The sequence below is a fragment of the Accipiter gentilis genome, chromosome 23 (assembly GCF_929443795.1).
Source record: "Accipiter gentilis chromosome 23, bAccGen1.1, whole genome shotgun sequence".
Classification (NCBI taxonomy): Eukaryota; Metazoa; Chordata; class Aves; order Accipitriformes; family Accipitridae; genus Astur; species Astur gentilis.
Window position 1 is genome coordinate 25,074,985 of NC_064902.1, and position 21,737 is coordinate 25,096,721.

At 41.6% G+C, this 21,737-nt stretch overlaps 2 protein-coding genes across 6 annotated transcripts; one reads left to right on the forward strand and one right to left on the reverse strand.

The window, feature by feature from the left end:
• The first annotated feature begins 28 nt into the window (after window positions 1-28).
• On the forward strand, window positions 29-16,172 carry RBSN (rabenosyn, RAB effector). Of its 5 annotated transcripts, XM_049826586.1 has the most exons (12): window positions 29-141; window positions 683-940; window positions 3,645-3,788; window positions 5,714-5,814; window positions 6,465-6,510; window positions 6,623-6,784; window positions 7,655-7,896; window positions 8,751-8,821; window positions 10,482-10,568; window positions 11,046-11,148; window positions 11,572-11,646; window positions 12,569-16,172. In XM_049826586.1, exons 2-12 carry the CDS (start codon window positions 778-780, stop codon window positions 13,706-13,708), a joined length of 2,334 nt encoding a protein of 777 aa, XP_049682543.1. In that variant the 5' UTR covers window positions 29-141; window positions 683-777; the 3' UTR covers window positions 13,709-16,172. The 5 variants fall into 5 exon arrangements, with proteins under 5 accessions (XP_049682543.1, XP_049682546.1, XP_049682547.1 ...); XM_049826589.1 differs by lacking the exon at window positions 683-940 and having other exon boundaries at window positions 30-141; XM_049826590.1 differs by lacking the exons at window positions 29-141; window positions 683-940 and adding an exon at window positions 954-1,084 and having other exon boundaries at window positions 3,645-3,784.
• A 944-nt stretch (window positions 16,173-17,116) lies between these two features.
• MRPS25 (mitochondrial ribosomal protein S25) lies at window positions 17,117-18,769 on the reverse strand. Its single transcript, XM_049826608.1, has 4 exons — window positions 18,495-18,769; window positions 18,263-18,369; window positions 17,731-17,818; window positions 17,117-17,496 (listed from the first exon to the last, which is right to left on the reverse strand). Exons 1-4 carry the CDS (start codon window positions 18,626-18,628, stop codon window positions 17,304-17,306), a joined length of 522 nt encoding a protein of 173 aa, XP_049682565.1. The 5' UTR covers window positions 18,629-18,769; the 3' UTR covers window positions 17,117-17,303.
• Between the last annotated feature and the right edge of the window lie 2,968 nt (window positions 18,770-21,737).

Sequence of the window (21,737 nt, forward strand, 5' to 3'; positions counted from 1 at the left end):
CCCTTCCCGCCCATCGATATCTCGGCGCTCGCCCCGCCCTCCGCCGGGCTCTCCCGCTCCCGGGCAGCTGAGCGGCTGGGAGTGCGGCGGACCGCGGCTTCCCTGCTGCCGGAGACGCGCACCTCCCGCCGAGGCACTGAGGTGAGGCCCGGCCGCCTGCCTCGGGGCCGGTGGCCCCCCCCCTCGGGCGGGGCTCGGCCGGGCCGGGCCGGTGCCCCTAACGGCCGCTCCCCAGACGGTCGGCGCCAGCGCTAAGCCCCTCCCCTTTCCCTGCGTGCCCCCCGCGCGGCCGGGGCGGGGGGCAACGGGCAACGTGCCGCTGCGTGCTGCCTCCCTGCGCCTGCGCAAGCAGCCGCCTCCCGGCCAGGGCCGAGCTGCAGGCAGCGCCGGCTCCGGGCCTCCGCGCCGGCCCGCTCCGCGCTCCGGCGTCTCTAGCTCCCCCCCCCCCCCCCTTCTTCCAGAGCAGAGGCGCAAATAGGGTCTCTCTACCCCCGCCGTGCGGGGGGCCCTTGGGCAGCGGGCGGGGCGCGCAGCGGTCGCCGCATGCGGGGCGGTAGGAGGCGGCCCCCGCCCCGCCCGGGGCCTCGGCGCGGGCGCCCGCTGGGCCGCGGGGCGGGGGCCAGGGAGGGCGTGGGGTGAAGCCGTGCCGCCGGCCCGACGGCGCTGCGCCGGTCTCTTCCAGAAAGCCGCGAAGGACGATGCCGCGGCCGTGCCCCGCCGTGCCGCGCCGCTGCTGAAGCCGGGGAGCGAGCGCTGCCCGGGAGCGGCCGAGCCGCCATGGCATCCGGCTGTCCGCCGCCCTTCGGCGACCCGGGGGAAATGAGGGAAGGCTTCTTGTGCCCGCTGTGCCTGAAGGACCTCCAGTCTTTCTACCAGCTTCAGTCGCACTACGAAGAAGAGCACTCGGGCGAGGACAGAGACGTCAAAGGACAGCTCAGAAGTAAGAGGCGTGACAGCTGGGGTTTTTTGACGTGCCTTTGTTTTCGCCGCGTGAAATTCCGTACGACCCAAGCCGCCTGTACGGCGAGCTCTCTCGAAGTGCCTGAGAAGGTGGAAATATTAACTGAAGCGGGTCACGAGTGAGGTACGGGGTTCCATTTTTCCATAAATTACCTGAGGCCGAGGCATAATTTTTACGCTGTTCCTGATACTTTCAGTAAGTAAATTCTAAAGCAGACACTTAAAAGACATCACTCCTCAAATGTCTGATTTTATGCATGACTTTTATTTTTGGCCTTTTGGGGAGTCTTCTTTGTTTGTTTTGTTTTCATCTGAAGACCCTGGTGTATGCTGAAACTCAGGTGAATTCCCAAGCATTATTTGAAGACCTTACAGAATACGGGCAATCTATGGTACTTGCCAGGTACCAATTCATCAGTCCCATGTTTTCACAGTAGATAAAGCTGTGGTTGCAGTTAAAGTGTGAAGTTCAGGAAGATTGTTGGTGGGAAAAGATGGAAAAGAATGTGGGTGGTGGAGCTGGCAGTAGGTGCTGGGAGTGTCCCAGGGTTGTGCTGTGGACTTACTGGTGTTTGAAAAATCACTTTGAATTCTGTTTAACTAAAATATTTCCTTTTTCTTACACCACCACCACCACCACCCCCACCCCCCCCACCCCCCCGCCCAGTGTACACAGTGTCATTTTACAGAGAGAAAAATGTGCAAAAACTGGTGATAATTCTGTGTGTTCCCTGCAAAAATGTTCATGGTTTTGTTTTAGTATACTGGCAGTCTTGAATTTTTACTACTACCCCTCCCCCCCCTTTTTTTTCTTTTTCCTGAGATTGATGATTATTATTACTTCAAAAGTCTCTTTTCTCAGTCGAAAAGTTTGTGTTTTTAACAAGCCTATCTTAAGGCTAGCACAGCTGAATATTTAATGAATCTTTAAGTTGCTTTCCATCAGTCTGGCTACTTCTTGGCTCTTAGCACTGTGTTCTTCCTGGACAGTGAAGGTAGGCTGGTCAGTACTGCAGTCGTGTTCTCATCATGGGTACAGTCTTGTCATAAATGAATCACAGATGCTTCCTTGGAGCGTTTAAACCAGAACAACAATATGGTTTTCATTGTGATAAGAGGAAAGAAAACAACAACTTAGGCTTGGTAAGATTTCCCAAATGCTGCTTCTGTTTAAAAACACCTGCGTTTTGATTTTGTTCTCTAGAGTTCTTTTAATCCAAGATAGTGTACTGTGACTTCTCAGGCCATCTTTCATAGGTGTTCTTGCATAAAGGATGTTGGTTTTGTCTGCTTGCTTTCTGTTCTAGTTATTCATGTCAAGGTCTGTCCAGTGAAGTTCCTTCTAGAAGTAGGAAGACCAGCAGGATCACCCATTTAAACTATCTGTTTTGGGGACTAGCATTCAAACTGTGCATCACAAGTGGTTGCACAACTTTGTGCTGAACTCCAACTATCTTAATTGTGTGGAGTTCTAGAAATGCTTACAAATCACCTTATTACTTCAGTTGAGTCATACTGAGGTGGTTAAGTTTGACTGTGGAAAACAAGAGTGCGAAGTTTGCTTGAAAAGCTTTTGTGTCTGTGACAAAGTCATGAGGCATCCCTACTTCTTTTGTATGTCAGACTTTCAGAGTCTGAGTGGAAATAGAGTTTCTATTTAGATATTGTAAACTTAAACTGCAGTTTCTAGCTGGCATTTACTATGCTGGCTTGAGAGTAGGTGTGGGGAGGCGAAACCCTGTTTCTTAGATGATGTTACAGTGCTAGCAAAGCCCTTGCTAACCTGACACAGTTTTGTTGAGAAGTGTGTTTTATATCACTGAGTGTCATTTTGGGAGGCAGCATAACTTCAGCAGCTGAAAAACTGCTAGGAAGTATGATGTCTGCATGAGGGGCCTGCTGGTACAGCCTTAGTGGCTGAAGCTCAGGGGGACAGGCTTCAGTAAGGTCAAGGTGGAAGTTCCAGTGTTTTTTACACTAAATAAAAAAATTAGAAATGTGAAAGGACAGGCTAACTCATGGTTCCCAGCAGCTTGTTAGAAAGCTTGATGTTTGAAAGATCTAGTTCAAGGAGATACTGGATACTGAATGTGTTTGCCAAGAAAAGCAGTGCCCTCAACTTCTGCTAGCTTCGTGGTCTTTTTTTTTTTTTTTTTTTTTTTTTTGGCCCAGGAGACTGCCCTCCTCTCACTAGCATTCATATGAGATAATGCAGTGGGTTGTTTAGTACTTTTGAAATTATTCAGGTGTACAAGCACGCTGAAATTCTTAGTTTGTAGTTTGTGCCACAAGACAAAGAAAGTGTCGAATGTCCTTGAATCCTAAGAAAATAATTGGTAATTCAGAGGATTAAGATATATGTATGATGTCCCAGAATGCTGTGAAACGGGTCCCATGGTTTAAGACAGCTTCCTGTTTTACAGTGAAGTCCCTGAATGGAGTGTCTAAAACTACTGTTTTGTCATTAGGACCTTAGTGCTATGTTATGACAGATAACAGAGCATTTCATGTCATCTGTGATTCTCTGACGGTATTCTTGTTCTAAACAGAACATGTTGAGGAAAAACTTGTTGTCAAGGAAAAAGACTTGTGCTAAAAGATGAGGAATGTTTTATACTGGTTTCATGTGACAAATATTTGGCGACTACCTGCCACGTTTGATAACTTGGGTTTATCTTTTTTAGATCTAGTCCAGAAGGCCAAAAGAGCAAAGAAGAAATTGCTGAAACGAGAAGGGGATGACAGAACTGATTCTGGATCTCAGGAACGATATGAATCATTCAGCTATGGTGGAGTCGATCCATACATGTGGGAGCCCCAGGAAGTAGGTAGGAGAGCTAGAAAGCGATACGCACTGGGGATAGCTTTTCTTTTAATCTTAATTGGGAAAGTGCTACAGTATTGCTGAAGTTGCATGGAATTGTGTCTGTATTGTGTTTGATTCACTGTAGCATGGGGTTATGGTTTGCATATTGATTTTGTGCAGTCTGCTTACATTGTGTGGTGTGATGGGGAAAATGCAGATAATGGGGGGGGGGGGGGGGGGAATAGAGAATCAGTACCCCAACTAACCTTGTGAGCAGGGTAGCTGTTTGTCATGTCATTGTGCCTGAGCTGTTGAGGCCTGCTGGATATGTGTTTACCTCTGTGCATCTAGCTTCTTGGAGGTGTTCTGCAACCATCTAGTGGCTTTTTACAAAACAGATAATCCACTAATTAATAATTAAGCTATAGCTGTATAAAATCTCCAGGTTTTGGGCTACACTTAACGTAGTTGTTAGTTTACAAGTCTGACAAAAGGCTTGTCTATTGACTTAAACTCTTTCAGCTTTTTCCTTGGTTTTGAGGTGTAGATCATCTCTCATTGAGAAGAGATTTACTTGGGGGGAGGAGGGGGGGGCTGGGAAGAGACAAAAAACCACAAAACAAAAAAAACCCTAACCCCAAACCCACACCTCTGAATATAAATCTATGTTTGTAGAATTTCAAGGATAAGTTTGCTGAGCCTATAATTACAAATACTGCTACTGGAAATTGCCTCTTACAGTACTACTGAAATATCGTGGTGCTTTTCATGGGGGAGGAAGCAGTGCTACCTCTGGTGGAGCCTGGGAAAGTTTCCCCTGTGCTGCTGACAGACTAGGACTTAGTCCTTCCGGTCTGCAGAGTCAGAGTTCTGTAGATTGTTATACTTTTCACTTTGTAACTATTTCAGCAGCAATCATGGTATAAATATTAGCTAAGAATAAATGTAGGCAGTGAACTAGCAGAAGGTTTCTGAACATTAGAGAAGCGAGCAACTGTTTTCTGATGGGAGTGGAGAAGATGAACCTTATGGATTTTAGGATGGGATTTGGTGGGTTTGTGAAAGGGACTGTGTGATGTCTGCAAAGCAGTGGCTGAATTCAATTACCCAGAGGGGCCCTTTCATTCCTATGAATTCAGCTTTGGAGGTTTTTTGGTTATTTCACTAGCATGAGGAAGTAAGATTCTTACACTTAACATAGGTAGTATCAAAAAGCAACATCTGTTTTTGTTTTTGTTTTTTTTATCTTATACCAGTCAGAATAAAGGGGGTTTTTGTGGTGGGTTTTTTTTTTTTTGTTTGTAACTTTGATTTTTAATACCTGGCTCATCCTACTCGGAAAAGGATCAGAACTTAAACTTGAAACCAGCATTGTCGAGTATGAATTGTGCATTTCTTAAATAGATGCTAGATTGTTCTTTTGTATACTTCGTGATCTGTTTTCTGTAAATCTGAATTGTCATCAAGGATTTGATTCAGACTTCTAAAGGTGGAAGGATGATCAGGAGTCTGAAAGAGAAATTGCTGTTGCATAGACCTCCAGTAACCACTGGACCTGCCTCTTCCCTTTGTTCAACACAAAGCCAGGAAACGAAAGGGAGTTGGTTTTGAGAATACTACTAGTTGATAGTAGCTTGCCAAATGTAACCAAGGGATGGAGGGGAAAAAAATGTTGCAGATATCCCCTTTAACATAGTGCATGTTGTTTTCTGTAGTAGAAATAAAACACTGTTTATTGCTAGCCTGGAGATTAGGCTTTAACCTGCATGTTTTATTTGGAGCAGCACTGGAAAAATATAGGATTCTAATGTGTCTTTAAGATTTGATTTGAACATGAGAAATAAATGGTGAAAAGAAGAGACAGCTGTCTTTCAAGAGGCATTTAAATGCATTTGAATCCATACAGAACACCTGGCTGATGATGAAAACTTTCTGCTATCTCTTCAGGTGCTATGAGAAGCCATCTTTCTGATTTCAAGAAATACCGAGCAGCCAGGATTGATCACTATGTAGTTGAAGTCAATAAGTTAATAATCAGGTTAGAAAAGGTAAATTTGGTGCTTTTTAATATTCCAGCCTTCTGAACGTTTCCTAGATTTTAAAAAAAAAATCATATTTTAGTACGAAGTGTGCCCATTTATCTGGCAGTGCGCTTTATAAAGGGTACTGAACTATGGCTATCTTCACACGTTACTGTTTTCCTTTTTTATTCTTGAGTATTGTGCTTGGTCTGACCCTGTACTGTGGATACAATTTCTGTTTCTATGTACTGTTTTCAAGGTGAAGATGCTATTTCCATGTGCTTCAAGAACCATCTGTTTTCCTGTATATTTTCTCCATCTTTTACTTTACTAAATTTCTCCCTAATGTTTTTGTCATGATTCTTCCAGCTACTCATTCTTCAGAATCTACCAGTGATATACTCACATTTTGGCTCAGATGCAGTAATGTTGGATGCTGTAAAGATTATGTCCAAAATGGCCTGATTTGTACAGGTTTGGCAGTCATTGTTTAGCACTACTTGTATGAATATGGCATTAGAAATAAACAGGAAAGTTGCAGGAATCTGGTGTAAAACAGGCTGAGACTCCTATCTCTTAAAAATGCCAGGTTTCTTTTTCTTGTTGTGCTGGGTTTTGTTGTTTTCTTTTTTTCTTGCAAAAGTACAATTTTCTTGAATGTATTGTTTAACTTCTAGCTTACATCGTTTGACAGAGCAAACACCGAGTCAGCTAAAATAAGAGGTTGGTATGAGCTTACCTCAGACTATTTGCTCCTATAGTTTAACTAGCTGAGGAATTAACTGAATGAATATCTTGTGTTGTGTGTATTCCCTGCCTTCTTGCCTGATCATAGCTATAGAGAAGTCTGTTGTGCCTTGGGTCAGCGATCAGGATGTTCCATTTTGTCCAGACTGTGGCAATAAGTTCAGTATTCGAAACCGACGTCACCACTGCCGCCTTTGTGGGTCTATTATGTGCAAGAAATGCATGGAAGTTGTCAGTCTTCCTTTGGCAAGTAAGTACAGTGTGTGGTGTTAATGCCTCCTTTCCTTAGCTCACTCAGGGTGCTAACTGCATCCTGACTTTTTGCCACTGGAAAAAAGGCTGCTGGTAATATTCTGCCTGGGCAGAAAACTTGGTCCTTAATGTGTTACTTGGTTTCATGCAGACATTTGTTTGTGAGACAGAATAAGAAGAATGATTTCTCCATTCTTTGTCTCTGTTTCTTCTTCAGATTTGAAAGTGTTACATAGCACTGCAACAGTTACCAGAAGTAGTAGTATATTCTACTAGTAAATATAATTGATATTTAGTGTCTTAATCTACTGAGTACCATAACTGCCAAGGTTCTTGACATTTAAAACTATTGTGGCTATTTCCACTCTTGCCCATGGTTGTCCAAATGCTCACATTAAAGAAATTCATCCACAAGCCTTTAAGAAACCTTAGAACTTTAATTTTCTCATCTAGTGCATTGGAGAGGAGACTGTATTTTCTGTGGAAATAAATGACATTAAGTGTGCTTCTTGGAGCATTCAAGCACAAAACATGGACAGCATTAACATACCTGTTCTTCCACACACTGTTCTACAACTACACAAGCTCCCAATGTGAGAATGCTTCTAGGCAGAAGCAAAGTAGGTGCTTCTCAGCAGTCTGCTCTCTAGCTGCTTTTAGAATGGAGCAGAACTTACAGTGAAGACCCAAATTCTGACTTGCAGTCTTGGTTGTCATGGGTTCCTTGCATGTCTTTCAGCAGACTGTTTCAGCTTGGTTTTCTATTATTACCTGAATGTAAAGTTTCTGTTCAAGTGCAATTCATTCATGTTGGTAGAATCTGTTGGCTTCTTCAGTCACTGTAAAATCACCTGTCTATAATTTCTAGGCAAACTGACTAGTGCCAGCAAAGAGTCCTTGGGTTCTCATACTAGCCCAAACTCCTCACCTAATAGTGTCCATGGCTCCCGCCGTGGCAGCATTAGCAGCATAAGCAGTGTGAGCTCGGTTCTGGATGAGAAGGATGATGACCGAATCCGTTGTTGTCAGCACTGCAAAGATACCCTGTTGAAAAGAGAACAACAGATTGATGAGAGAGAATACACTCCAGAGATTGTGAAACTCTATGAGGTAAATCAAACTCTTTGCTGTTTTCATCCTCAGTGTATATATCTGCAGTTGTCACTCCTTGACTTTTGGCTTGTTATCTCATGTCCAAACTCTTTATGACTTAATACTCACTTCTGTTAGAATGGACTATTGGGTGTTTATGCCATGTAACAGATACATCTGAAATGATGGAGCCAGTTGCGGTATAGTATTTATATCCCACGATAACTTTAAACATAATTTTAAGATACATCTTCATTCTTATCATCTGGAACTAACTTCTGAGGTGCCTCTCTTAAAATTGTGAACTATGTCAGCTGGGATTCCTCAGAACAATTCTTGTCTAAACCAATGATATGCTGTGCACTTCATGGATCGGCTGCACTAGAACTATAGGACTCGATGTTTTCAGCACTGTTTGTCCTCATGCTGATGGCAAATGCTTTTTTGAACCATCTATATCCATCAACAGCATATGGCTGGAACATCGTGTTCAAATATGCTTTGAAAGTGGGTACTGACGATCATCAGGTATCTTTTCAGTAGAGTCCATAAACCCCCCAGGTTAGTATTAGTGGGAGTTTCTGTTGGTGCTCTTCGTGAAGAGATTTAAGGCTAGAAGTTGTCCAAGTCATCCATTAAAACAGCTTCTGAATTCAAAATTCACCTTGCAGGGGCACAGGGAGTCTTTCTCTGTTCCTGACCATGCTTTCTGTGTTCCAAAGATAACTGGAGGGTCTCGTCGTCCTGAATAGTTAAATGGCCTTCTTCATCACAGTTAACTTTGTGCACAGGCAGCTTGAATGGTTTATGTCAGCATGTTCTTGCATTAGTGTAATAATAAGTTCTTTTTTATACATTTTGTTTTAAAAAAGAAACTCCGACTTTGCATGGAGAAGGTTGACCAGAAGGCGCCAGAATACATAAGGATGGCAGAATCACTAAAGTAAGCCCCATTCACTGATTTTTGTTTATGAATATATGTATTTTTTCTCCCCAAAGTGTGGGAAGGAGTAAGAAAGTGGCATGCTAAGGCTGCGAGAGTGTGTAAATTATAAGAAAAAGCAGTGTTAGGGTTATCTGTTGTCTTTTGGATGCTCGTCAAAGTAGTACTGAATTAATTATTAATGGTAACATTGCATACAGAGAAGAAACCTGATTTATTTTTTAAAGCCGCTTCCCAGTGAGTTGCCACTGTTGTTCTTTGACATGTCATCTTTGCAAAAAGGAAGTACAAGGCTACAATTTTTGTTGTGTTAAATGAGCCTCTTCAAAAGAGTTGAAGTAGGATAGTACTGCCCTCAGCTGGATGGTATGGCTTCCAAGTAGTGCCAGCAGCAAAGGATTGTTTGAATGCTTCTCATCTGTTCTGGTGTAAAGCAAGCCACCTTCACCTGACAGTTGTTCTAAATCTGGCTGGCCTGCCCTGTGCTGCAGTGGATAAGCAGCATTCACATATCACACTTTCGTGCATAATTTCTTGCAGTAGTCTCTCACTGTGGTAACTTAAATCTCTCCAGCTATATCTGCAAGATGTTGTCAGCTTATACTTCTAGCTTGTATAGTAGAGAAATACACACATTGGTCTTGGACTATAAAGCATGTGCATTTGGGAAGTTAAAGTTAACAAGTATTTCTGTATCCGTTCTTTAGATCAGATAGTTGTAGAAGAATTAGGCTGTTGTTCATTGTAACAAAACTGGTTTTGTAAATGCACACATCCCAAAAGGAAGAAACAAGTACAGAAGGTGAAAAACATGCTAAGCTATTACTGCTTTTTATCATGACTTCATGAGAGCTGGTTTTATGTCACTTGACAACTGGAGAAAAGTAAAAAATATGAATATCCTGGATAATGGAAGCACATGTCAGAAAACAGACTTCTTACTCATGAAATTAAAGATTTCTGACTAGTAGTGAGTCCCAGAAACTGGAGTCACATGGGTAGTGAAGTTGCTTTTGAGAGAGTGATCCTTATCTTTTATGTTTGTGATATAAAAGGAGAGGGAAGCTAACAACTGGTGAAGAGTCTTCTCTGTAAATCCTAATTTGTTTTATCAATAAATGTGAGATTCTAGTGAAGTGCATATAATTGATTGTGTCCCTGTGTGGACAGTTGGTTACTAGCACCTTAAATATTATACGCATGTGGGGTTGTAGGCTTTTGCTTTCTGACAAATGTTAGTAGAGATAACTATTTTAATTTAATGGAATAGTTACTTAGTCAGTGTTTCTTCTGCACCCAGTCGCGTGGGAAAAAAAACACAAAATAGATGCGTTTGCTAAGTATGTGTGTATTTTATATGTTATTGGTAGAGTGGCATTCTTGTGTTAAAATACAATTTCTCCTATAATAGTAAAAAATAATACAATCATAAATAAATGATCTATTAAATGTTCATGTTCAGAAAATGATTGTCATTTTCCACTTCTGTCACAAAGAAAGTGTTTTTAAACACAATGAGCCTGAAATAAAATAATTCAGCCCCTTTAGTGTTAGCTATCCTTATCATTGCTGAATCTTGGTCATCTTGGGATAACTTCTAGTGTTGTATGTGTTGTTAGCTGGATGCATGACTTACAATAAAGTTGTATTTATTTCCTAGTGCTGGGGAGACAACCTACAATCTTGAACAAGCTAATGACTTGAGGGTGGAGATTCAAAAAGTATATGAATTTATAGATGCCTTAAGGTAAAAGATCTGTCTCCCCACCCCCAGCTTGTATGTATCTCCCTCTGTTATGACTTCTCTGTAGTTTTTTTCAACTGTTAGTGTCTGTTTGTGTAGCATATACCTGCTTTTTCATATGGATAATCAGTTTGATCTGTTATAAATAGCATGTGAAAAGGTGTATGCTGTTCCTGTGCACCATCAATTTCTACTTCCTTTTCCAGCCTTAAAAATCATGGTTTTCTCTGCAGTGGAAATAACTAAGCACAGAGGAAACAAGTAATGGCACAAGTTTGTTGTGTTGTTTTGTTTTTTGTTTGGTTTTTTTTTTTTTAAAAAGTGTGGGAGTGGAAAGTGTTACAACTGGTAATATCCAAAATGGATTACCTAAAAGAACATCAGAAGTTTTACATCCAATATTGTCTCTCTCCCCTTCTGTTTTGTTTTCACTGGCCCTTGTTTTTGAACTGATGAGGCTGTATGTTTGCTTCGATTCAGTAAGAAGATTTTGAGTCTAGGCTTGCATGAAGATCCCCAACCTCATCCTAAAACACTACAACTTCAGAGAATGATAAGATATTCAGCTACACTTTTTGTTCAGGTAAATGGAGCATATGTTATGAGCTGAATGTAAATTTTATACAGTGTTCTCTTCTTTGCCAGGCATCCCTGGGGCTTGGAACTATTTTGACAGGAGGTTTAGTTCTATACATTTTCTGTAATTCCCCTAATGACTTATGGTAGCCTTAAATGAGCTAGCTTCAATACAGATAGTGTAGTCAGAGCATCATTGAGTTTAGGGACCTAAGAGAATGTGTGAATCTTGGCTTTGTCTCTTGAAGCGTGAACCTAGCAGTAAAGTTACAGCAGCAAAGGTATGCTCAGACTTGCAGCAGTGACTGTAGTGTAGAAGTACCTTTTATTTGTTAGTGAAGTGTTCTGTTGGTGGTATCTCTCTTTTCAAGTACTTGAAAATTGGCTGAATGCCTGCAAGCAACTCTGTAAATATTTCAATTTTTGCCAGGAAAAACTGCTTGGCCTAATGTCCCTGCCAACCAAAGATCAGTATGAAGAAATGAAGAAGAGAAGACTGCATATGGTAAGGCAGGTTAAGATCTGTTACATCTTGTATCAGAGCCTCCTTCAAGGCCTTAAGCCTAGTAGCTGTTTGTGTGTGAATAGTTGCCTTTAACATTGGATTTCAGTTTTTCATTTTTTTTAATGCAGATCATTCCATACCCTTTTTCAGGGATTCATGTAACACTATAATTGTATTCTGTCCAGAAAATAAGTAGGTGTGAACTGAGCAGCTGAACACTTCTAGAAAGCAGCAGTGACTTGGTTGCATATGCTGTTTCTGCTGCAGTGCATGCAGAGCAAGCCCTAAGCTAAGTACTTTAGTTTATATGGATTTTCAGATTGTGTTCTGGAGTTCATTTGCACAAGTAAAATTTGGAGACTTCTTTTGGTAGTGAAAAAGGACATAGTAGAGCAAGGACACCTCTTCAGAGAGAGGTTTTTTCAGTTAGGAGGGAGGACATCATTAATTGTAAACTAAACCAGCTTTATCTTGAGGTAGAAGTTGAGAAATGAGATTCATTGCACTCCAAAAGTTAATGATATCAGTGACCTTTAACACATATGTTCTATTACAGATGTCTGCATTAGTCAGATGTGATACAGTTACTGTCCAAATCAATCTAGACCACTCTTTGCACAGTTGCATTAGGCATTTTTTTGCTCTATATAAAAGCACTGTAACTGCTCCTACTTGCCCTCACATTTGTAGAGGCAGATATCATGGGATTTTCATCAATAACATCACAAACAAACTGAAGGGAAGCATTTAGGTAATATTGTGAAAATAAAGCATTTTCTGCAAAGTAACCAAAAGTGCAGCTAATCCCTTTCAGTGACAGCCAGCAATGTCTAAGATCAGCTAACTACTTTTACCTATGGTTACTTAGAACAGATATTTTCAAGCTCTTAAGTGTTCTCTTACTACATGTTTTTTGTTTTAGCTGGCTCTCGAATCACATGGAAAACAAGAGGAAAAGCAGAAAGATTTTATCACCAGATGTACAGCCACAGTTAATGGTGATGCAACTCACCTGAAAAAAGGAACAGTCAGGAAATCTGAAGGCTGGTTGCCTACATCTAGCATATCAAGAGAGAGAGAGATAGCAGACCCACTTCTTCAGCAGATTGACAATATCACATCCTTTATTAAGCAAGCAAAGGCAGCTAATAGGATAGATGAGGTCCATATGTTGCAAGAGAACCTGAGGCAGCTTCAGGATGAATACGATCAACAACAAACTCTGAAAGCTATCGAGCTTTCTAAAAAACAGGCAGAAGAGGAAGAGATGCAGAGGGAGGAACTTCAGGTCCTTCGTGAAAAAGAGTGGGAAAGAGAACAACACAAATTCATGTCTCAACATTCAAGGACACGCTCCCTAGACTTCCGAGAAGTCAAACAGCATCAGCATGAAGTTGCAAAAGAGAACTGGAACTTGACGGCACATGCATTGGATTTGGATATTACTCAGATCAAAGTGGACCCAAGTTTTGAAACTCCTGCTGTTGAGCAGCTGCCAGCTAAAGAGCACTTGATCTTCACACTCAAACCCCAGAATGTCCCACAGTGTGACAAAGACCAAGATAAGACAGCCTGTCTAAACCCCTTTGAAGATGAAGCAGATACCCCTCACTTAGAGGAAGATCTTGCTAACCCATTTGCCAAGGACACTTCTGCAATGGTTTCTTTCTCTAACACAGCTCTGCAAAGTGATAAAAAAGAATATAATCCATTTGAAAATGAGGAGGAGGAGGATGAACAAACTAATGGAGCACCTGGCAGTACTTCAAACCCTTTTGAAGAGGATGAAAATCCATTTCAAAAGCCTGGGGACAGTTGGAATTCTGGGAATCCATTTGAAGAGGGATCCTCTACCAATCCCTTTGAAGTGGAGGATGGCCATGAGATCTCTGGAGAGGAGGCTATAGAGGAAGAGCTGCTTCTCCAACAGATAGATAATATCAAAGCTTATATATTTGATGCCAAACATAGCGGACGAATGGATGAGGTGGAGGTACTGACAGAGAACTTAAAGGAATTGAAGCGCACATTAGCAAAGCAGAAGGAGAAATCCAACTGCTGAATCAGCAGTACGGCTGTGTAATAATTATTTTATGTCTGCTGTTAAATGTGAGACTGTAGAGCAGATACTTATAACCAGGAGTACAGATCACAAGAGGGAATTGGGAGAATCTTGACTTTTATGCACTTTCAATTAGGCATTTCCACTACTACTCAGTCTTGGAAGAAAGAATTATTGAGATATGCTGCTGGTCTCAAATGCTTATACTAAGAAATTTTAAAATAACTTGTTACAACACTTTTAATGCTAACTGGTCTTATTGTGTGCTTATTTTGGTCAAAGTGGTCAAAGTGCTAATAGGGAACTATCATTTGGAAATGGTTGCAATGTTGGTTTGTCATCTTTCCCCCTTTCTGTTGTAGCATTGACCTTTCAAGTTGGGCTTTGACTAAAGAGAAATGAAGACTTTTCTAAAACTTTCGCATCCTCTGATAAGGACACAGTGCAGTGTTACAGGCTAGTTTAATTGCCTAATGGTGTTATGAGAAAGTGCTGTTAAAAGGCTACTGTGATTCTTTGAGGTGCAGAATATACAGGCTTGCAGATCAGTTTTGTGCAATGCTAATATATCAAAGGGATTTTAAGACTGAGAAGAACTTTATAACTGATCTTAATGAGTAATGTTTTAGTGTGTTTATAAAAATTCCCAAGTAAAATTTGGATGCTGTCTTTTCATCACTTTTAGTTTCCCATTTGCTCTGAGCAAAAACTACAGTGTAATAGAGCATGCCATGCTGGCTTCAGAGCCTTGCTTGTGAGACAAGAAGTATCTACTCGTTTCTGGGGAAAAGAGCATCAGGCTAGCACCATTGCAAAGTGTAATATAAAGGGTGACCCTCCAATTCCTAATTATCTTATGGAATCTCTACATTCCTTTAAATTCTCTGGGTGACAGAATGATCATGTTTGTCATATTTGTGAGACTGGAACCTTCCTTTTGTAGCATTCAAGGAACAAAAATCTTGTTTACAATGGAGAGCTGAAGTGCCACTGAACTGGAATTCTGTGAAAGCTGGGAGACGAAGTCTGTGGCTGCGATAGTGCCAAATAGCAACAATTCTCCTTCATATTTGATTCCCCTCAGAAGCTATTATGAGAATCAGGCGTGTCTGTCTTAAATAAGAAGCTCTGGATTGGAGTCATCTTGTGATCCTGTGGCCTGGACCTGTGATGCAGGAGGACTGGGCTTCTTAAGATTGGTATCAGAAATGTAGGATCACTTCAGGATTAGGTCAGCCTGTATCTTTGTAAAAGATGGAGCCTGAGCTGCTTTGATTTTTGTCTTTGAAAGGCAGAGGTCCATCATCAGGCATCAGTGTTTGAAAGGGTGGTGGGGAGGAGTTAGTCTAAAGCGTGTATTTAAAGCTGAAATAGAGGAAAATCAGGCAGATCACACTGCATAGCACTAGTAATAGTGGGCTTACTCAGAAGTGTAAACTTTTATGGAAAGCAACATGTCTTTTAACTGTGTTTCTGATGATATATATTAACATAGCTGTAACCCAAGCATTGCATAGTATTTTAGACACACAAATAATTACGCTACCTAAAGAGCAGGAACTCTAGTTTTATTCTGCTACAAGTAAGTGGAGGTAGGGATTTGTGGAACTGTTGTTTAAAAAAAAAAAAAAACCCAAACCACCTATATCCTTACCTAATAGAACACTACTAGTAACTGATCAAAATAACTTAGAGCAGCCAGTTAAGGACAGCTGATGTTCTTACTGTAGCCTAAATCTGAAGTTGAAAGGGGTGCACAACAGGTTGTCTTAAGACCATGAAGTTTTTATACTGAGATGTTTATTAGAGTTGATTGAGTCCCTGAGTGTTACTTTTGCATGAAGTGAAATGAAGAACAGAGGATTGTGAAAGGTCATAAACTAACAAAACGTGCACTGTGGCAGCAGATTTACGAAGGCAGCAAAAAAATAAATGTTAAGCTAGCTAAACATAATCCCTGGAATTGTTTTAACAGAAATAGCGTAAGGTAGTTACTCAAGACAGACTTGTTTGCTAGTCAAGAGGATTGCTCCCTGCACTGTAATCCAAAGCTTTTTTTGGTATCAAAATGAAAAATTTTCAGTGGCTTCAGCTTTCGCATTTTAAAAGTGTTTTTTCCTTGTTGCAACTATCCTGCCTTGTTTGTATTTTCAGTCTAATACACTAATAAAGTATCCTTATTGTACATGTAATGTATTTTTACAAGCAGATAAGACTAGCATACCTCATGATCTTTGTCAGTGTTAAATGTGATAGACTAGACATTCAATACTAAAGTCATCTCCAAAGTTGAATACCTTATGCTGGTATTTGGACTGCTGTGAGGCTCAGAAGGCACAATGGAATGAAGACATCTTAACCATAAAGCTCAATAAATAACTAGCATTGACTTTTGTTAAAACTGCATGCACTACTCTGTATGGAAACTTTGTAAACGGAGATTAAATAAAACATGTTTATTTTGTGCCGTGCCTGTCCTTGACAATTCTTACAGGATGCTTGAACTGGTGTGAAATTTTGTACTTGACCATTAGCTCAGAAATGCTGAAATAGAGTTTCACAGTAATTTGCATATATAAGCCTGACTTAAAGGTATGTGCAATTACCAAATTCCAAGCAATACAGTACAATCTATCATATGTTTATATACTATTATAGGTATGGTGTAGTTGTTTAGTGAGGCAGATGCTATAATGATTTAGAAGGCTTTTTTGACCATGTGCAGGAAGCAGGAGTGTTTGAGGTTAAGAGGAGTTACATGGCAGTGCTGGACTTAGAAGCATAATAGACTTGCTGGCTAGAATTTGCTGGAAGTTGATAAACCTTGACACAGTCCTCTGGCTTTTTTTTTTTCCTTTAAAGGAAGACTGTTTAGGAAATTGTCTTAATTTAAGAGTAGCTTTAAGTTTTTGTTGGGTTTTTTTTAGGGCAATAAAGATAATTGTAAAATGTATTTTTCAAATACCAACTTACATGTTCTCCTTTACTGCTGCTATTCTTGCCTTGATCAGTACTTCTCAGAGCTGCACTATCAACTGCAAAAGTTGTATCTTGTTGCAAGTGAGACTTTTAACGGTTTCTGAGTGGTAACTAAATAAAGAAAATTTCCCATGTAGTTTGAGCCTGGGGTTACATTATCATTTGGCTGTCTTCAGTTAGTACAAGATGGAAATCAGCAGAAACACTTGAACACCACTTTCTATAAATTGTGGGATTCTGTGCTGCTTCTAAGATAAATTAACTTTTTAGTCTAGTCTATGCCAAAGCAAACATGATCTTGTTTTTGCCATAACCTTATACGTGCAGGCACGAGTAGGAAACGGGGCCCTAGTCGTTGTTTTCCTTGTTCTGTTTTCCTTTTACACAGTGTTGACTGGTAATGCTTTGTAAAACTGGCACCAAAAGCGCTGGGTTTTCAACTTTTATTTATTTTTCACTTTATTCTAGTTGTAGCTGTAAGAAGACTTAGGAGGCAAGGTTGTCTGTATTGTATGAACTTGCTCGTTCCTGTCTCCAGGAGCTGTTAGCTCTTCTCTCTCACTGAAGTACCTTAATCATCCAGCCCTAAGGAAGAACAACTCCATGACTTGAAACATCAGCTTGATGCTTCATTCTTCACAGCAGCTTTATATTTTCCCCTCATCTCTTTGGGCAGTGGCACAAAAGCAGGGCAGGGAACTTGGCCTTCAATTTCACACATGCATTCTCGCAGATGATACTTCTTGGGCCCAAAAGTTGCTGGATGTGATAGTTTTTTCCTTTCTCTTTCCTCTTTTTCAAGCGTTTCTCTAGAAAAGAGATCTGTTTGTTACTATCAGAAGCCTGAATGGCAATATTTCCTCTCCCTTCCCTGGACCCAATTTACCAGAAAGATGGATTTACAGTTACTAGCTTGTGGACTTCACCTAGCTCATGTTTTTCTGGAAGAAGTGGTATTTCCTTCTCTATACAAAACAAAAGTATGCAGGGATAGTATTATGATGTGTGCTAGGCTGTACGTTAGCTTATTAAGTGTTACTTACTTGCTTTTCCCCAAGATCTTTTTAATGTGCTCAGTTATCTCTTTGTTGGTTTTATCTTCCACGTCCACCAAAACTTGTTCTCCGTTGTCTGTCAAGAAAGATTTGTCACAGTGTATCAAACCCTCTTCCCCACCGCATGCTGTTTCACGGTAGCTGCAAAAAGTGTTTAAACACGGAAACCGAAGATGTCTACTTCTCTTCTACGGTTGGTGTACACTGCAATGTTTCAGCAGAAACAGCAAAGCCTTCATCTAGGGTGCCCCTAGGACAGCTGGCAGAAGTGAGAGGCAGCGGAGGTGAGCGCAGGCTCTTTGCTAACATGTCACTGAACAAGCACCCTCCCTCCCCCGTCGCAGGCCAGACGCCGAGGCCGAGTTCGAGTGACAGACATGCGGATCAAATCGCGCTTCCAGCGTGAAAGCAGTTGCTGCGCTGATGCCTCCTGCAGACGGATCTGTGCGGGGGAACCCCCCTTGGGGCTCAGGGCGGGAAAGGGGGGCAGGCCCGGCTCGCCGGTCCCGGCGGCACCTACCCAGGTAGAAGCGGAGGAAGGGCGAGGGGGTCATGTTCCGGAACAGCATGATCTGCACCCAGGGGTTCTTGTACTGGATCTGGGGGATGTTGAAAAACACAAACTTTCTGGAAAGGAGGAGAAGAAAAACACACAAACGCACGTCGAGATGACTCTGAGGGAGGCGCCGCCCCCCCCGCAAGACGAGATGTCTGTGAGGAAGGCGCAGACCCCGCCGCGCCCCCGCGCTCACCTCGCCCCCTCGCTCAGCTCTCCCGCCGTGTTGTAGTTCACCGTCATCACCTTCACCGAGCTCTTGAAGATAACGTCGCCCTGGCCGAGGTACTGCAGCGTCCGCCTGATGGGGAACCGGCCTTTCATCGGCATGGCGGCGGCCCGGGCCCGCCTCGGCTCCGCCGCCGGGCGGAAATGGCGGGAGGCGCCGCCCCGCGCCGAGCGCGGCGGCAGCCGCAGTTCCCTCAGCAGCCTCGCGGCTCCGCGAGCGGCGCCAGGGCGGCGCAGCGGCGCCTCCCTCCGCCTGCCGCGGCGGGCCCGGCCGCGGCGAGGGCCTGGGGCGGGCGGCCGGGCGGCTCTGCCGGCGGCGAGGAAGGTGCCGCTTCACCTGCAGGCGACGGCGGCTGCGCGGGTCCCCCCCGCTGTTTCTCCCGCTCTCTTAAAGAAAGAGCTGCGTGAGGCTCAGAGACGTTGCGCAAGGCCAGAGGCCTTTTCCGCCAGTATTTCGCGGTGTACCCGAGAAGCTGCGTTCTGCAGACTGGCAACCGCTTTGTGGCTACTGCAGGCGTGCGTGTTCTCGAGAAGGCTGCCCGGGTCCGAGGCAGCGCTCCCCGGCGGCGCAGCGGAGCGCGGCCCGGGCGTCCCCGGGCTGCCACCTGCCAGAGCCGCTCCTGCCTCCTGTCCCAAAGAGCGAAGTGGGCTGACGGGCGTAATAAAAGGAAGCCAAACCCACCCCAACCCAAATCGATTGGGCGGCAAAGATGGGAAGAAAGGGTGGAATTAAAAGTAGGGTACACGCAGGTCTCGTCTTGCGACAGCTAAAGCGGGAGCAATAACTAGTTAGTTTAAGGGAAGTAGAAGAGTTGGAAGAGGAACTAAAACATAAAGAAAAGGGCTGGCTGCAACTTTTCTCCCTGGGAAGAAAAAGGAAAGAAAAAAAAAAGAAAAAAAAAATCACATGCTTTTTTTACTTTTTTTTGTTGTTCCCCTTTGTAGTAGCATCATACCTTGATGCAAATTAGATTTCCGAAACACGCTATTGGCAAGGAGTTTCCTTTTTCACTGTTTCTTTCATTTAAGCAGCTAAAGAAATACAAAAAGCAACACAATTTAATACATTACTTGGCATGGCATGAATGACTGTACGTTTTTCTCTGTAACAAGCCAGACAACTTGTCAAATGCAAAAAATGCATTTTGTGCTCAGGAAAAATTGGTCTGACTCGATGCACGAGTTCATGCCACAGGATACATAAACACTCTGAAACATTTCCTACGTGAAATTCTGTCAATGCACACTAATCTTGACTAGTGATACCCCTCTGAGCTCCTGTCGTTTCTTTTCTAGATGCTCTAGAGGAGCAAACTGAATGCTCTGCCTTTTCAAACTTCAAAACTAGCCAACAAAAACTGCTTCACAGCAGGCATCTAAATGAAAAAGGACCTTTTTTACTTTTACATCCATGTTTTTCTTGTAGGCACCGGGACTTGACAACTAAAACCTAAAGTCATATTAATCCTCATTTCTGCTAAGTGAAACTTCTCTAAGAAGTAAGTTGAATGTTTCTAATAGCAGCCACAAGAAATGAAGTTAACTATCTTCTCTATATAAATATGTGTGGTGCATCTCGACCATGTTACATATAAAATGGAGAATGCATTTACTGTTTGGAATGGAGTTCAAGTTCATTACCTCTGTTATAAAGTGTGTGTGAAGGGAACTAAAACAAGACCTAATGCATCACCTTAATTTAAAACCTGGGGAACAGGAAGGAGATACCAGATAAAAGTAAACATAAAGCATTGCCTATTAAGAGATAACTATCTAGCTCCTCAAGAAAAAAAAAAAAAAAAAAAAAAAAAAGAAGGCTAAAGAAGATGAATTAAAACCTCCTTCTCCTTCTCCTTCTCCTAGAAGTAGTTCCCTGGTGTCAGTAAGGTTCATGGGATTTATCTTCTGTCTTAGGCCCGGTTAAATCACTTATAACATAATCACTATAGTGAAGGGAAAATACTGTTTCTCCCTGAAAGACAATAGATTATGCATTTAGCTTAGACACCTAATGTTTAAGAAGAAATTAAGTGAACTTAAAAATAAAACTCAAGCATGCATTTATATTTGTAATTCACTTTAATGGTATAAACCTCATTTAGGTAGTAGTATTAAGCCACAACAATATAATGCCACATTTAAACAGCATTTAATAAAATGCATAAGCTAAACCATGCACTGCAATACTCTATATACAAACACAACAATGCAAATTCCTCTTCATGACTGAAGACATTGATTAGATATAAAATTCAGATTAAAAAAAGAACATGCTATTATTTTTAAATGCTATCACACATAACAATGCTGATTTCACAAAAGAAGCTGTAAAAAATTAACTTCTGCAAGGTTTTTAACTGGAGATTAAAATATAATAACATAAACAAGTATTCTAAATGACAACGAACAGAGACTTCCAGAAAATATTCCAAGGAATTAAAAGGAGATGATTCCTTTTATAAAAATTTGCTATTTTTGTAGGTGCTCAGAACTCCCTGGTATGCCAAATAGATACAACACTTACACGATGTGCAGTTTTTCAGTTATGAAACTGTTTGAATACTGGCTTGCAGTGTATTTTGGAGTATAGATTAATTATTAAAAATATTCCCACATTTAATGTTAATTACATGTATGAGAAATCTAACATATATGCTAAGTAACATGTTTTCTTCTTAAAGAATGTCCTTTTTATTTGAAATTTATTCAGTCCTACTTTTAACCCACAATAATCGAAAATGTTTTAAAATGGACCTGTGCCTTACTATCATTTATCTAAGATCATTAAAAAATGTACAAGCAGCCACTTTTTCAGGGCTGTTAGATACTTGGCAATAGGTGTGCTTCTCAGACTCTTACTTTCTGTGATCAAATAGAGAAAGCTGATTTCACATTCCACAGTTTCCATAGAGTATTACAACAGAGCCTTTATTGCCACTTAAATTTGGGTGCATTTTGTCCTTCAGAATACAAGCAATTCAAACGTGTATGTAAAACAAGTTCACAATTTTAAAATATGCTCTTTTTTCTAAATTTACAGTTGAATTTTTAAACAGATCCTGATCAATACGCCAACTGGCTTCCTAATCTTTAAAAATGTTACTGCAGTACAATGACTTAATAGACATTCAGGTTTCCATTCAGCCTTTAAAGAGGAAAGCAAACATTACTCAAACAGCACTGATTGTCAAGATACCAATGAAGGACCATC